General features: G+C 57.1%; 1 protein-coding gene across 6 annotated transcripts in view; it reads left to right on the plus strand.

Moving 5' to 3' along the window:
• COL16A1 (collagen type XVI alpha 1 chain) overlaps positions 1-15635 on the plus strand; it is a 51375-nt gene that overhangs the window by 919 nt on the left and 34821 nt on the right. For 5 of the 6 annotated variants that reach the window (XM_027109349.1, XM_027109351.1, XM_027109347.1 and 2 more), the window contains exons 2-27: positions 1184-1290; positions 3224-3298; positions 3406-3523; positions 4387-4510; positions 4821-5087; positions 5706-5786; positions 5967-6092; positions 6885-6938; positions 7239-7265; positions 7812-7847; positions 8839-8865; positions 9953-10015; positions 10285-10326; positions 10428-10472; positions 10569-10604; positions 10980-11042; positions 11417-11461; positions 11546-11641; positions 11820-11858; positions 12480-12524; positions 12666-12701; positions 13198-13308; positions 13715-13750; positions 13979-14014; positions 14094-14204; positions 14570-14614. In XM_027109349.1, the coding sequence (XP_026965150.1) occupies positions 1218-1290; positions 3224-3298; positions 3406-3523; positions 4387-4510; positions 4821-5087; positions 5706-5786; positions 5967-6092; positions 6885-6938; positions 7239-7265; positions 7812-7847; positions 8839-8865; positions 9953-10015; positions 10285-10326; positions 10428-10472; positions 10569-10604; positions 10980-11042; positions 11417-11461; positions 11546-11641; positions 11820-11858; positions 12480-12524; positions 12666-12701; positions 13198-13308; positions 13715-13750; positions 13979-14014; positions 14094-14204; positions 14570-14614 (1857 nt within the window). In that variant the 5' untranslated portion in view covers positions 1184-1217. The remainder of the gene's footprint in view (positions 1-1183; positions 1291-3223; positions 3299-3405; positions 3524-4386; positions 4511-4820; positions 5088-5705; positions 5787-5966; positions 6093-6884; positions 6939-7238; positions 7266-7811; positions 7848-8838; positions 8866-9952; positions 10016-10284; positions 10327-10427; positions 10473-10568; positions 10605-10979; positions 11043-11416; positions 11462-11545; positions 11642-11819; positions 11859-12479; positions 12525-12665; positions 12702-13197; positions 13309-13714; positions 13751-13978; positions 14015-14093; positions 14205-14569; positions 14615-15635) is intronic. The other variant, XM_027109348.1, reaches the window with a different exon arrangement.

A 15635-nucleotide genomic window follows, 5' to 3' on the forward strand; every position in this document is an offset into this window, starting at 1 on the left:
TAGGATGTGCATGCCACCAGAATGGGGGATGAATAGGGTGGGGGAGCAGTTCTGCCCCAGGAGGAAGGAGATTGGGGTCCTATCTCCAAATATATTGAGGCTAGGGGTCCTTCCTGCTCTCATTCCCTGTCCAGAGCAGAGGGAGGGGAAACAGAATTCCTTTACAGCTGGAGGGAATGAGGTCAGACTTGCATAAGAACTTCCCGACAGGAGGGCCTATGGAGGGGTAGTCATAGGCTCGCCGTGTGCACGTGTATATGTACTAGCTGGTGTGTCTAGGTGTACCGTGAACATGTGTCTCTGTGACCAGGCCTGTGTGCAGGTAGGACTGTATGCACACACGGGCACAACTATGTCTCTGTGTATATGTGCCCGTGTATCTGTGTGTGTCATGCTGACACATGCATGACTGTGTGCGTGAGCGAGCTGCCTGTCTCGGGGGAGGCTGGATGATGTATGGCTCTGCTGGCCGCTTGCTGAGCCCGCATGGGTTTATCTGGGCCCATCCATCGGGGTTTAATAAAACTAAAAGACGAGCATCCACCAGCAGGGGAGGTTGGCAACAAGGTCCTGAGCCCGTTGACCTGTCCTCCCGCCCGCTGCACCCATGGGGGAGGCTCCTTGGCTCATCAACCCCGTGATGCCTTCCAGGAGACTCAGCCCGGCTGTCAGCCCCTGACCTTGTGGGTGCCAGACAGGGCCGCCTGGCTGAGCTGGGTGCGGCTAGCCAGGTGCCAGGCTAGCATATACCAGTACAGTGCACAGGTTGATAAAATATTGAAATACTTCCAAGTGCCTTGGCAAATAGCCTCCGCCTCAAGCGTCCTCGCTCTCCCGAGTGACCTGGGCTTCTAGGACCCTCTAGATCTCTCCTCAATCCAGCAACTGTCCACTGACGCAGCCAGATGCCGCCTGGACCTGCTTTCAGCGCTCCAGCCAGCCTTCTGCTCTGGCTGGTCGGTGTCCGTGCCATACCGGTGGTTAAATATTTTGAATATCACCTCGGCCCAAATCCTAGCCCGAGGCCTGTGGTTGGGCCTCTGAGGGGGACTGACGCCTGGCTAGACCTCCTGCAACCCCAGTACCAGCGCCTGGGCCCCCTGGGCCGGTCGCTGCTTGCCCACGTGTGGAATTCCGCTCTGGGAGCTCAGGAATCCACCTTCCTGCTCTCTGTGGTTTTCAGGTGCTGTGGCTGCGGCCGACTTCTCTGGACCAGGATGTGGGCATCTTGGGCTCCTGGCTTGTGGCTGCTCAGCCTCTGTGTTATCTGCAGCCACGAGGCAGATACAGGTGAGATGACGTGAGGATCAGAGTGCCATAGGCCTGCCGCTGCCTCTCTGAGGTGTGGGGTCCTGTGCACATATGTGACCACGGGCCTGGGTCACGTGGGCATTTATAGGAGAGTCCAGAGGCTGGGTTCAGAGTGGCCTGAGGTGTTTGCACGCATGAGCAGTGAGAGGTGAGCTAGAGAGGATGTGTGTTTCTGTCTACATATTTGTGTGTCTCTGGGCCTCTCTGCGTTTACATCTCAGAGTTGCTGTGTGCATCTGTACCTACTCCTGTGTCTCTGTGTGTGGGAAGAACCACCCACCCTAATACATAAACCCAACCTGTGCCCCAGCTGCTGGTGGGGCCGGCGTGGTGGGCAGGAGCCGGCAGCAAGCTCTCCCTGCAGAGGGAGGCTGCATATCCCCAAACGGGCCAGGCCTCTCCAGTCCTTGCCCTGGTGGAGAATCCATCTTCCAGCCCACGTGCTCCTCCTCCTCCACGGCGATCTTGGATAAAGGGGCCGCCTCAAGGCCCAGACGCCGGATGGGACAAAGGGTGCAGCTTTCCAGGGCCCAAAGCCAGAGGAAGTTGACCAGGCAACTTGCCCTGCCCTGCTGGGTGCCCTCTGGCTGTGTGTCTGAGCAGAAATAGAACTCCTAGAACCCCAAATCCAGCCAAAAGAGGCAGAACAACCAAGATGCAGATGTGAGTGGGGTACATGTGACTGTCTGTGGGTTGTGTGTGTACATATGTGTTTTTGCATGTTTGCATATATGCCTTACTGTCTTCTCTCTCACCGGGTCCCCTGGGGATTGGGGCAGATAATTTCAACATCTGTAAGGAATTTGGGCCCGTTGCCAAGGGGTGAGTCACCCTTTGCTGCTGCTGATGCTAAAGACAGTGATAGTTTTTCTGGACAAACCTGGGGGAGAAAGATTCCAGGGGGGTCACTGGGCCTAGGAATCCAGGATTCCTTCTTCCCACCAGGCATCCCAATGCCCAGCTTCTAGGAGCTGTATCCACCGGCTTGTCCCAGCTACCCCATCTGCATTGATTAAAAGGTTTTTTCTGATTCTAGCCTCCATCTCTCCTGTTGTAGCACTCTCTCATTACTTCTGCTCAATCAGCCCTAGAGAAGAGGCAGGCGCATGGCTGCCTACCTGTCCCTTAAGGGTTTTGGAGACCTGACTAAGCTATCCCCTTCTGCATGAGCCTTTATCCCCTTAATATACCCTGTCTGGAGCCCCAAGGTTCTGGTAGGTTCCTTGAGCTTGTGGTCCACTCAGGCCCTCAGTCTTTTCTCACAGTTTCATAATGTAGTTATCCAGGTGAAAAGTCAATCTGTTGACTCAGACTTGTGTCTGGCCTGTTTGTCTGTTTTGGCTGTGGAAAGTGGAACCCCACCCATTGCTGAGAACATGTGTACCAGCAGCACATGGCATCCCTGGTGGCACAGGCATCTACAACTCACACATGTGCAGACATGTGCATGCACTGGTATATAACACAGTGTGCATGGACCTGACGTTTCCTTGCCCCTGAAGTGCTCCTCTGTCTCCCACTTGGGTGTATGTTGTGGAGGGGGCATGTGTATATACACAGCTCCCCACCCCCATCTGAGCTGTAGGCCTGCCCAGAGTTTCTTTCATTCTCTTGCTGGCCTGGCCCCTGACTTGGGGGTCCTAGGGAGATTTGGGTTCTAGGAATTCTGATCTTGCTCTGCTATGAACTTACTTAGTAGCCTTGGGCCAGGCCTCAGTCTTCCCATCTGTGCATTGGCTCCCAGGGTAGCCAGGGTCAGAAGGCGAAAGGTGAAACAGCCCCAAGGCAGAGCCTGGGTAGAGATGCAGTGTGGGGAACATGAACTTGCTCTGCCCCAGGCTCCCCAAGAGCCCGGCTGTGCAGTCACCTCAGCCTGAGCCCACCAGATGCCCCATTGCCAATTCTTTTCCAGGGGAGCGGTGCCCACCTTCACAGCAAGAAGGACTCAAGTTGGAACCCAGAAGCGACTTATCGACCAACGTGACTGGTGAGTGCTCATCTCATCCTGTCGTCTCCCTTCCACCATCTTCCTGGAGTGGCCAGTATCCCACTCACCTGCCCAGCTGAGCTATTCATCCACTGTCTCCCCTACAGGCTTCAATCTCATCCGCCGACTCCGCCTCATGAAGATATCTGCTGTTAAGAAGATCCGAAACCCCAAGGGACCTCTCATCCTGCGACTGGGAGCGGTCTCAGTCACCCAGCCCGTGCGGTAAAGGCCCCAGTGTGACCGCTGGGAATCAGTACTGACCTCAGCCACACTCCCAGCAACTCTGCATGTGGGGCCTAAGCTCAGGGGCACCCGTGGGTCATTGTATCCTGCTTCCTGTCAGGAGTCAGCCTGGTCTCCACTCCTGGGCCTTGCAGGGCGTGCAGAGAGAAGGGGACTGGCAGGCCCACCCTGTGTCCTTTCCCCAACTCTGGCTAGCAGTGGGTGAGGACAAGTCTGCATCCTGTGGGCACCATGAGGACTCCAGGATGGAGGAGGGAAACTTCAAGAATTGTGTGTGTGTGTGTGTGTGTGTGTGCGCACCCACACGTGTGAAGTCCGAACTCCCACAATCCCTGGGTGGTCTGGTCCCTGTTTACCTCTCCAGCCTCATCTTCCAAAATGTTCCCTTTCTTTCTTGCTGCTCCAGTCGTGCTGAACCTGTTCATCGTTTTTCAGTATTTCTTTCCCTGCCCCGGGCCCGGTTATTCTCCCCAAGGCATCCTGGATTCCTTGGAAGCACTTACCACAATCCTAATGAAATAGTGCAACAGTCATTCTGAGGATCCTTTGTTTATGGCCTTACCTCCCGCATCACCCCGTCAGACTTGAAGGCTCCCTGAGGACAGGCCTCTTCTCTGTGTTTTCACCCCTGTTACCCCCCGCAGCCAGACCCACCACTGGCACATAGTAGGCCCTCAAGAAACATCTGTAGAATGAATGGATGTGTATATGTATGTGTGTGGCAGTTTGGAGGTGTTTGCCTGTGCGTGTCTCGTGTAGGTTCAACAGTCCTGAGGGCCCAGGGTGGGCAGCAGGTGGTCTCTTACCTGAGCCTCAAGGCACCCTCCCTGCTCTACCCCCAGACGTGTATTCCCTCGGGGCCTCCCCAGTGAGTTTGCCCTGGTGCTGACACTACTGCTGAAGAAACACACCCACCAGAATACGTGGTATTTGTTTCAAGTGACCGATGGAAATGGGTACCCGCAGGTGAGCCCGCCCCCCCGCTCCACCCCCATTGCTCTTGGCCATCGAGCAGTACCAGTCCATACCAGCTTCTGTCCCAGCTTGTGATTTCTGGGGCCTCCCTGCTCCATCCCAGTGCCCACCCTCAAGGTCACCCCCACCCCACCTATCCCAACCTCTTAGGAGGTATTGCTCTGTGACCCCAGCCAGCTTTCGTCCCTTTCTGGGCCTCAGTTTCCCCTCCTGTGAAATGACCTTGAGAGCCCTTACCTTTGTCATGCTGTGGCTTGGGGGGCTCTGATTCTCTGTCCTTGCCTTTCCCGATTCCACACAGATTTCCCTGGAAGTCAACAGCCAAGAGCGGAGCCTGGAGTTCCGGGCCCGGGGCCAAGATGGCGACTTCGTGTCCTGCATCTTCTCAGTGCCCCAGCTCTTTGACCTGCGTTGGCACAAGCTGGTGCTGAGCGTGGCTGAACGCGTAGCCTCTGTGCATGTGGACTGCACATCAGTCTCCTCCCGGCCTCTGGGGCCCTGGCGACCCATGCAGCCTGTGGGCCATGTTTTTCTGGGCTTAGATGCTGAGCAGGGCAAACCTGTCTCGGTGAGTGCTAGGTCAGGCTTGGACTCTGCTCCTACTTTCTGGGAGCCTGAGTGAGCTCCCGGGAACCTATATCTGACCAGGACTTTCCCTTGCTCAGAATCCTCTCATGGTTCCCCATTGACCTCCAGATGCAGCCTGAACGTATTAACCTGGCATTCAAGGTCTTTCATGATCTGGTCCCTATAAATGACTGCAGCAGCATCTTCTGTTCCATCTTTCCATGCAGCTTTTGCTCTGGTTGATTCCATCCCAGACATCCATCTCACCTAATACTTTCACACCACCAGCCTTTGCCTATGCTGTTACCTCTGCCTGGAATGCTTTTCCTTGTATACCTACCTGCTGAATATCTACTGGTCCTCAAGGCCCAGCTTGAATGAAATCTCCTCTTCCCCTTTTCCTCTGGGCCAAAGCGAACATTTCTCCCCCCTCTCCCTCTTTCTTTCGTGTATAGTTTTGTTTTGCTTTTTGTGACAGCTGTATTCTTGATGGTCTCCCAGGCCAGACTGGAAACCTTCTGAGGGCAAACTCTGGGATGGAGCCATCTCTGTGCCTCATTAGGGTCCAGGACTCAGAGCTATTTGCTAGAATGAAGTGACACTTGTGTGTCCCTTGCAGTTTGACCTTCAGCAGGCGCACATCTACTGTGACTCGGATCTTGTGCTGGAGGAGGGCTGCTGTGAGATTTTGCCAGGAGGGGTGAGTGGCCTGGCCCCAGCACAGCTGGGAGGGGTTGGGGCACTGTCCAGGGACACAGTGTGCTGGAGATGGAGGACCAGGAAGGCGATGCCTAGAGATCTTAGGATGATGAGTGGGTGAAGTGGGGTGGGGGGAGTCTGCCTTCTGTACTGACCCCAACCCTTCCCCCACACTGGGCAGTGTCCCCCAGAGACCTCCAAGGCCCGCCGGGACACCCAGAGCAATGAGCTCATCGAGATCAATCCACAGACTGAGGGCAAGGTCTACACCCGCTGCTTCTGCCTGGAGGAGCCGCAAAACAGCAAGGTGGGTAGGCAGGGCAGGCAGACATGGGCATAGACAGGCACAAGTGGGCCTGCCCCTCCCCTGACCTGACTGGGGCCTGCCCCCAGGGTCAGTTGACCATGTGCCCCAGGGCAGGGAGGGCACTGGAAGCCCTGCTTCTTTGCTTCCCACCCCTATTGGATTCTGGTAGGCAGAGAGACAGCCCACTGTAATACCCTGTGCCCGCCTGCCTGCTGGCATTGAGAGTTGTGCCCATCTAGCTCTGGTACTACCCACACCCTCACTGCTACCGTCCCAGACCCTAGTGAGGGAAGGACCAGGCTGGCACCCAAAGGCAGTTTCGCCAGGACAGGGATATCTGGGGTCAGAGGCCGGGTGCCACACTGCTTGCCTTGGGGCTCACTCATTGTCCTGGGCTCAGGCTGGTTCTATGCCCAGCACCATGGCCAGCTTCCCTGCCCGCTTTAGGTTCTTCGGGGGCGGCAGGGAAGCCCAGTGCCTCCCGTAGCCCCACACCGTGGCAGGGCAGCCTCCCTGCCCGCCGGGCATCTTGCCCAGCTTTTGGCTGCAGGAACACAGGATCCCATTGATTCGTGGTCTTGTTTTCTCCGACATCACGTGGGTGGGGTGAAAAGGAAGGCGGGGGGCCTGTTGGGGTGCCAGGGGCCTGAGTAGGCTCTTGATGACCTGGGAACTGCCGGATGTCAGGCTGAGGCATCCCAGGGGTCCATGCCCCTGCCTGGGGGCCCCTGTCTAGTGTGGGCCCCAGAACTGCCCCCTCCTCAAGATTCCCTCCTTATTCTGTCTGCTCAGGTGGACGCCCAGCTGACGGGAAGAATCAGCCAGGAGGCAGAGAGAGAAACAAAGGTAGAGACAGTACGTGGGCGGAGGAGCCAACAGTGGCCTCAGGCTGCCCTCCCTGCCCTCCGTAAACCCCTTGAGAAAGAGACTCTCCGCCCATGCTCTTCCCACCTGCCCCCACTCTCCTGGACAGAGCTTAGGATTTGTAGGTGCCAGCTCTGAGAAGGAAGGATGAACGGGAGTGAGACAGACAGTACCTGGCACTATCTAGGGCACCCGCTTCTGGTGGTTCTTGGGTAGGGGTGTTGGAAGCAGTGCTTTGTCCCCTCCATTCCCCACCCATTCTCATGCCCTCCCTCTTCCCAGGTCCACCAGGAGACAGCAGTGGATGAGGTAAGCCTCCCATCTAGACTGGCAAAAAGAGCTTGGTTGGAAAGGTGCCAGCATGAGCCCTTCGGACAAGGCTTTGGTGCCCTGGAGCCTGGGCATGGGGGTGTGGGATGACCACACAGCTCCCAGCATTCCTTGGGGACCTGATGCTGGACCCTGTCTGCCTGTGCTTCTCCTTAGGAGCGGGGTGTTCAGCCCTGGGCACTCCTGCTGAGTTGGCAGCAAATGGCCACGGGTATCCTGGAGAGGGCCCAGGCCTTGGCCATGGGACCCTGGATTCTGGGCCTCACTCTGCTCCAGCATGCTGTGTGACCCAGGGCCCACTGCTATTCCTCTCTGGGCTTCAGTTTCCTCATCTGAGAAATGGCTTGGCTCTGGGTCGGTGGCAGTTGAGGGGCGAGGCCTGTTTGGCAGGGTTTCCATCTTTATGCTCCTCAGCTCCACCCAGACACCTGTGATGCTCTTGGTGTGTGTAAGGGGGCCAGTGGGGTGGAGGGGGCTGGTCCTGGGCTCTCAGACCTGACCTCCAGGCCCATTCTTCCCTTTCAGTGCCCGCCCTGTGTCCATGGTGCCCGGGAGAGCAACGTGAGTGAAGAGAGAGTGTGCTGGGTGGGGTGGACGGGGCCTGGGAGTGGGCGTGGCCTAGAGGTTGGCTTGGCGGCTTCCTGGTTCAGGACAAGGGGGTCTTTGTGCACTTTCGCACTCTCTGCCTGCCCGTCCCCCAGAGCTGGGCTTGACCCACACCCGCAGTCCCACCGAGCCAGGGCCCCTCCAGGGTGGAATGGCCGGGGTGGCGGCTGGCAGAATCAGAGCCTTGGGTGCTGACCCCAGCTTGGCCCTCCCCTCAAGGACTCAGGCCTGCTCTCCTTGGAAGGCTTCCCATGTCATCTTAGAGGCAGAGGAGGGGAACGGCTGGCTCAGGGTGGCACAGCCCAGCATGGCCCCCCAAACCACGTGTTGGCTCAGGGCCTCCCCTCCTATCCCTCTCTAGCTGGTCCTGGCCCATCCTCCCTCTGGGGTCCAGAAGGACAAGGGAAAGGGGCTCAGTGCGAGCCCAGCTGGTACCCAACTGCGTCTCTTCCGTGGGCAATATGAGTCACCACTTTCCCACAGCCTGACATTCTGAGTTGACATTCTGCATTGATCCACAAAGGGCACAGCCCCCGCTCCCCTCGGCTCTAAGCCCCTGGCCTTGGGGGACATCAGGAAGTGCCCCCTCTGCTGACCTCCCCTGTTTCCGTCCTGCCCTCCACCAAATCCAGTAAAGCTGATGGTTCCCAGATATGCAGGGGTTACCATGGCAACCAAGCAGCCATGTTATCCTAGCAACTGCGGGGTGGAGCTAGCCAAAGCCAGGCAGGTTAGAGAAGGTAGGTCAAACCCCTCCGTAAGTTTGACAGCTTTGGGAAATAAAATCAGCATGCTGGTTGGCCTGGGAGACAGAGCAGGGGCTGGGGTTCGGGCTGTTGGTTCAGCCACCCCTGTGTGACCCTGGCTAAACTGCTTGCCCTCTCTGGGCCTCTGTTTTCCTCTCCCTCCCTGAGATGATTGCATCCTCTCTCATCTGTCCCCTCAGGTCACAATTGGTCCCTCTGGCCCCCAGGTGAGTCCCAGATGGAGAACAGGCCACCTCTGCCCTCTTCAGTGATGCTAGTCCATCTCACGGCATGTGGCCCCTTGGCTGTGTGTATATATCAGGGCTACCCAAGCCTGCGTATATGTGGGGTGATTAGATGTGTGTGTGTGTGTGTTGGAGAGAGTAGGGGGTTGTGTGGATGAGAGGATGTTAAGAACTGCCCTTTTCTGAGGGCCTACTGTGCATCAGGCACTGGGCCACCCATTGGCACCATGACCTTCCTGAACCCCCTCAGGCATCTTGCAGGGTGGGTACTATCATTTTATTTCAGGGAAAACCGAGGCCCAGCTGTGCCCACGTGGGTGACTGGTGTGATTTTGTGTGTGTGTGTCTATGTGTGTGACTACGTGCATTTCTGGATACATGTTTGCACATGTGCAGGGGGGTGAACCCATATACCTGTGGGCCTGACAGGATCACAGAGCTTGTGGGTGATGTGCAAGTGTGAGATTGCACACGCCTGTGTGCCTGTGAGTATATAATGTCATTCTTGGAGCCACCTCCACGTGCGTGCTAAGTGGTGCACACTTCACCTGCAGTGTCACATTTCTTCCTCACCGCAGCCCCTTGAGGTAGGTGCTGACATGAATCCCATTTTATTGATGAAGAAACTGAGGTTCAGACAGTTCACATAACTTGCCCTGAGACACATGCTTGTAAGCGGTGGAGGTAGGATTTGAACTCGGGCAGCCTGACACTCACCATCATGGGTGTCTTCCACTGCACATGTGTGTGTCCATGCACATGTGTCCCTGTGCCCCTGGGTGTGCTGTGTGTGAGCTAGCATGCTTGGGTTGGAGTGTGGGAGAAGAGGTACCTTCTGCCTGAAACTACGGATTTGCCAAATATGGTCTTTTGGGGTGGGAGGCACAGGCGGATGAGTGCGTGTGGAATCCATATGCTGTGTGTGTGGGGGCGGGGGGTTGGGGCAGGGCTGTGCTCACTTACACACCCGTGTGTGGTGGATGCGTGGAGAAGACCAGGATGGGGAGAGCTTCTTCAAGGCTCTCATGTGCTCCTCTGGTCCCAGCCCTTGCTTTGGTCTCATCCACAGAGAGAGAAAGGTGAGCAGGGCCTGCCTGGTCCATCAGGACCCAAGGGAGAGAAGGGAGCCCGGGTAAGTGCCCCGGCCACGTCCACGGCAGAACGTTCCCACCTGTGCCCTGGGGTTGGGCCGGAATGTGAGCCATCATCCCATCATCTCAGATGGAAACCTGCAGCCTGGTCCAAACAGGGGATGAGGGACAGGGTCTCTCTAGGGGTTAGTGTGCGGAAACCTGTATCTTCTAGGGGCACCTGCGACTATGGGATTCTTGGGCCTATCCTCCTCAAAACAGGTCTAGGATGGCTCCCCTAGGAGGCTGATCCCTTGCTCCCTACCTCTAGGGCAATGACTGTGTTCGAATCTCCCCGGACGCCCCGCTTCAGGTAAGGCCTGGAGGAGAGACCTGCTTTAGGGCCAATATGGGGTCAGCCCCTGAGGAAGGGGTGACCCTGGGCCCCTCTCAACACCTCATCTCCCTGTTCAGTGTGCAGAAGGCCGAAAGGGAGAGAAGGGGGAGTCGGGAGCCTTGGTGAGTATGGGACCAGAGACAGGGCAGGGCAGCGGGGTCCTGGCCAGCCTCCCCCTCCTTCCCTCACCTCTCTTTTGTGTCCCCTCCTTATCTCAGGGACCCTCAGGACTCCCCGGCTCCACAGGCCAGAAGGTAATGGGCCAGGATTTTGAGGGGTGGGTGCCAGGGAGGTCTGCGAACCCTACAGATAGGAGGAGGGAGGTGTCCAAAGTCATCCTAGGGGATGGTGTCATTGGGCCCAGAGCTGGTAGTACTCCCGAAGCCTCCCAGTCCTCCTGCCTTGTCCAAATTCCTGCCAGACCTGGAGAGAAAAGCCACAGACTCCCTGAGCAAGTGGCCTGGCTGGTGGCAGTTCTTCCTGTTGTCTCCCCTCCTGTGAAGCCATTTCATCTCTGGGGAGGCTGAGACCACGGATCTAGAGAGCAGTTGTCCCTCCCCAGATGCAGCAGTCCTGGCTCTTCTAGCCCCTTCTCTCAGCGCCGGTCACTTTGCCTCTTCCTTCTTCAGGGCCAGAAAGGCGACAAGGGAGACGGAGGCATCAAGGGCTCGCCAGGAAAGCCAGGCCGAGATGTACGCTGCTTGGAACCCTTCCTCAGCACGATCCCCACGTCCCTCAGCACATGGTCCTGAAATGCTGGACTATAAGCTTCGGAATCTAACCCACTACTCTGCTCAGACAGAACAGAGACCCAGGGAGGGGAGAACTGTGCCCTGGGAGGGGGCAGAAAAGGGCCTCACCCTGGGCATCCTGACTCCCAGCCTAGGAGCCCCTGACCTCCAATGTCCTGACGTTAACATCTAATGACCTCAGGGCCCTGGGTGAAGTCAGCCTTTGGGACAGGGCAGGGAGGGTGGGCAGCTGGGTATTTACACATCCCAGTGGGGCTGCTGTCCCTGGGAGGTGCCAGGCCTCAGCCATTCTTAGACCCTCCCCCTGCCCACAGGGCCGGCCAGGAGAGATCTGTGTCATGGGGCCCAAAGGGCAGAAGGTGAGTGTGGGTGTCTGAGGGGTGAAGAGTGGGTGATGGGGCTGAGGCGGTAGCTCTCTCATACCCACCTTCTTTCTGTGCCAGGGAGACCCTGGCTTTGTTGGGCCTGAGGGGCTGGCGGGAGAGCCTGGGCCCCCTGGCCTCCCTGGGCCCGCTGGGATAGGACTTCCTGGGACCCCGGTGAGTACCCCTTGCCCCTTCTGCCCTCCTTTCCTCAGAGACCCTTCTCCCTCCTGGCCAGGGGTGGGGAGGTAAGGCTTGGTCCCAGGGGGCCTGGTTGGGGGAAAGGGCCAGAGTGGATCTCACTGTAATGTGAGGGCCCTGGGAAGCCCCTGCCTGACCCTGTTTCTGCCCTCAGGGGGACCCAGGTGGCCCTCCAGGCCCCAAGGGAGACAAGGTAAGTGCAAGCAGGAGCAGGGGCACATGCGGGAGGCTCCCTGCTTAGCGGGAGGAGAGAGGAGAATGGGGCCGGGGTGGCCGGGGCAGCAGGGACAGCAGCGGGGAGGAGGGAGGTGGCCGGCATGTTGGGGAAGGGGCTGGGGGGCTGGGCCCCGCAGTGGGCAGTGTCCCCATCCCAGTGCTTGCTGACGTGGGAGCCTTGGCCTGGGTTGCAGGCACAGGGACGGGCAGGCCTAAGTCTGGTAATGACCGGAGTGGCCTAATTGGAGGGCCCAAGCTCATTTTAGGGCCTTATGCCTTGACAAGCAGAAAGCCCTGGAAATGTCTTTCTGCTGTGGTTCCTCTGGGGTCACCCGTGTCACCTCCAAACGTGCTGCACTGGGGAAGGGGCACATAGAGGCCTCATGTTCTCCCTTCCTCTGCAACCAGAAGGACTTGGGTTAGACATGGAGAAGGACAGGCAACAGGAAGGGAGTGTTTGTTGACAAAACCGACTGAGAGGAGATGGGAGATTTGGCGAGATTGTCCTGCTGTCCAGAGAGGGAACTGGATGGCAAAGGGGTGCACGGGCTGAGGTCACGGCCAGAAGCCCCCCCCTTAACCCTTCTTCTGACCACAGGGCAGCTCCGGAGTGCCGGGAAAGGAAGGTCCTGGTGGGAAACCTGTGAGTGACCCCAATCTGGTGGGGGAGGGGAGCTGCTGCCCACCATGCCCAGGCCTCGTCTACCAAGTCCTCCAGAGAGAGAGGGGCTAGGTCCTCGGGCCCTCTCTGCTGTGGCACTAACGCTCACTGCTTCTCCAACAGGGGAAGCCAGGGGTTCCAGGGCTGAAGGGAGAGAAGGTGAGTCCCAGGCTTGGTTTCCCCAGGTTGGGATGGGAGGGCAAGCCTCTCTCTGAAGGTGACACTGAGCATCAAGGGCGCTGGGGCTGGGACCCTCCTGGGGGACCCCCACCCCTTCTTGTTGCTATGATGTGCGTGTGATTACTAAAGGGCCTGGCTTTGGAGTTACACAGACAGGTTCAAGCCCCACCTCGACCGCGCACACGAACACAGCAAGTCAGTGAGCTTTTCCCTTTGCCCAAGTTGCCATACTGCTAAATGGGACACAGTGATTTCTTATGGCTTGTTGTGAGGATGTAGTTTTTTTTTTTTCTTTTGAGGATGTAGTTTTTGATGTCCAGGAATCGTAAGCTGAATGAATGAGTCGGTTGAGTGGAAAGCCCCCTCAGTGTTCCAGCTGTCCACTTGGCCCTGGCCCACCCCATGCCTAGAGCTCCTTGTCTTTCCCAGGGTCTTAGCCCCAACTTGTCCATTCATGCTCTCTCCCTTCTGCTAGGGTGACCCCTGCGAAGTGTGCCCAGCGCTGCCTGAAGGGTTCCAGAACTTTGTGGGGCTCCCTGGAAAGCCAGGGCCCAAGGGAGAACCGGGTGTTCCTGCACCAGCCAGGGTGAGTGCCCAGGGTGGCCCTTGTGGGACTCCACCAAAAAACCAGGGGGCATAACCATGGAAAGGAGTTGGGCAGAGGGGCTGGAAACTTCTCATGGCCATAGAGACAGTGTGGGCAGAGAGTCTAGGCTCTTAGCTCCATGGGGGTGGGGGCTGAACCATAGAGTTTAGGGCTGGGCTAGAAGGCCACCCCAGGTCTCCATGGCAACCAACCAGGGTTCTCCCAGCCAAAGCTTAAGATGCCTTTTGGGCAAGCTGGGGTGGAGCCAACCCTTGTAGTGAGTGAGATTGTGCCCTCCTCCTGGGATTGGGTATTGGCTGGAGGTGGAGGAAAGGAGGGGGCAGGGCTGGGTTATGGTCCTGGGCTGGACTCTGTACCCCACTCCCTCACTGACCCTTTTTTTCAGCAGGGCCTGGGAGCTGGTGGACAAAAGGGTGATCGGGTATGTACCGGCACTTCTGGCGGGGTAGCTTAGCCTGGCCTCATTTCCTCCATCTGTCACATGGGTTGATGAACCCCGGCTCTGGGGTGCTGACCTTGAATCCCCTGGGACCCCTGGGTGTTTGAAGCGTTTGTGGTGTGTGACATTGCTGTCCTCATATATGGCTAGGAAATTTGGGGTGCCCCAACATACCCAGTCTCTCAGCCCATAAACCTTTTCTCCCTGCAGGGTGACCCTGGCATCCAAGGCCTCAAAGGAGAAAAGGTGAGGGAGGGACCCTGTTCTCTGGCTGGCGCCTTCTGACTACTGGGAGCCTTTCTGATCCCTTTTCTTCCTTCCGCAGGGGGAGTCCTGCTTGTCCTGCAGCTCACCCGTAGCAGCCCAACATCTTGGGCCCTCTATAGGGCCCAAAGGAGATGTGGGCCCTCCTGGCCTCGGTCTGCCCGGCCTTCCGGTGAGTGACTGCTGCCTCCTAGCCAGGCCAGGCCAGGCCAGGCCAGCCCATCTTTGCCACACTGGTGGCCTCCCTGGCTCCTTAGGCTCTGGGTCTCAAGGCAGAGACCAGGAGGGAGGCCCTGAGGCAGGTTCTCCAGGCCTGTAGCCCGGTGTCTCCCTCCACCCTTGCACTGCCCCGGGACTCCCTCTTAGAACCTGAGTGCCCATCTGTATAACAGAGGTAGTTGTCCAGCTACCTGCAGGGTTGTGGGATTTGTAATTCTGAGCTGGCCTTTCTCTTTCTGGGTGGACACTGGGACCCATGGAGTCTTGGAGGGATGGGAGTGGGGTGGATGCAGTGACTGTGACTTGATTGTTTTTCAGGGGAAAGTTGGGGCTCCAGGGCCAACAGGGCTGAAAGGAGAGAAGGTGAGACCTGGTTAGATGTCAGGAACACTGGGGTCTTCTTGGCCGGGAGGCAGGGGAGGGGGTCCCTGGACGGGGAATAGGGACAACATAGACAAGAGATCAAACTGTAAATCCACAGAGAAAGAAATTCATCAGTGTTTTGCAGACTGGAGTCAAACAATTGATTTCTGAGAGCCTGCATGTTCTCCAAGAAAGTTCCTTAGTGTTGTATTTTTAATTTACTGATAATCCAAAACAATTAAGTACATTTAAGACTACCTTATAATAAAATAATAATAACCCTTCTTTACCACTTACTTTGTGCCGAGCAGCATTCCAAGGGCTTGTAGGTGTATTGACTTGTTTCCTCCTCCCAAAACCTCATGGGGTAGGTACTCCATTATTCCCATTTTATGGATGAGGAAACAGAGGTCCAGAAAGGCCAAGTAAATTGCTCAAAGTCACATGGGTGTTTGGGTGCAGACCTGGGACTTGAGTCCAGGGAACGTGGCTCCAGAGTTGGTCATCTTCCCTGCTCGGCTGGGTTACTCGATTTCAGTGCCATGTGAACGTTTGTACTTGTGGTTGCATTGGAGACAAATGACAGCGTTGAACTAATAGTGCAGGACGTTCAGACTCCGCTCTGCCAGGCAAATCGCGCCTGTCATTTCTCAGAGGAGCTTTGTGCCCCCGCCCCACACTTGTTTCCTCTTCCGGTCCCCCCATCTCTGTAAATGGCATATACCGAGTTCCTCAAACCTCCTCAAACCCCAAACGGTGCAGCATCCTTGATTCCTCCCATCTCCACATCATCTCCTCCATTTGACAGTTCTGCCACAGCACCTCTCTCAACTCCACCTGCTTTGCTCACCTCCACGACCGCCACTTCGTCTGGGTCCCATCATCTCTCACTGGGATGGTGGCAGCAGCCCCTCAGCTGGCCTGCCTGTGGCCACTGCAGCTCTTAAACGTTTTCATCCAGTAGCTAATGGGGCTTTGTTAAAAAAGAAAAGAACAGAACAAAACAAAACAAAACCCTCAG

Source organism: Aethalodelphis obliquidens, unplaced genomic scaffold, assembly GCF_003676395.1.
Source record: "Aethalodelphis obliquidens isolate GAN/ISIS:26980383/991018 unplaced genomic scaffold, ASM367639v1 scaffold9, whole genome shotgun sequence".
NCBI lineage: Eukaryota > Metazoa > Chordata > Mammalia > Artiodactyla > Delphinidae > Aethalodelphis > Aethalodelphis obliquidens.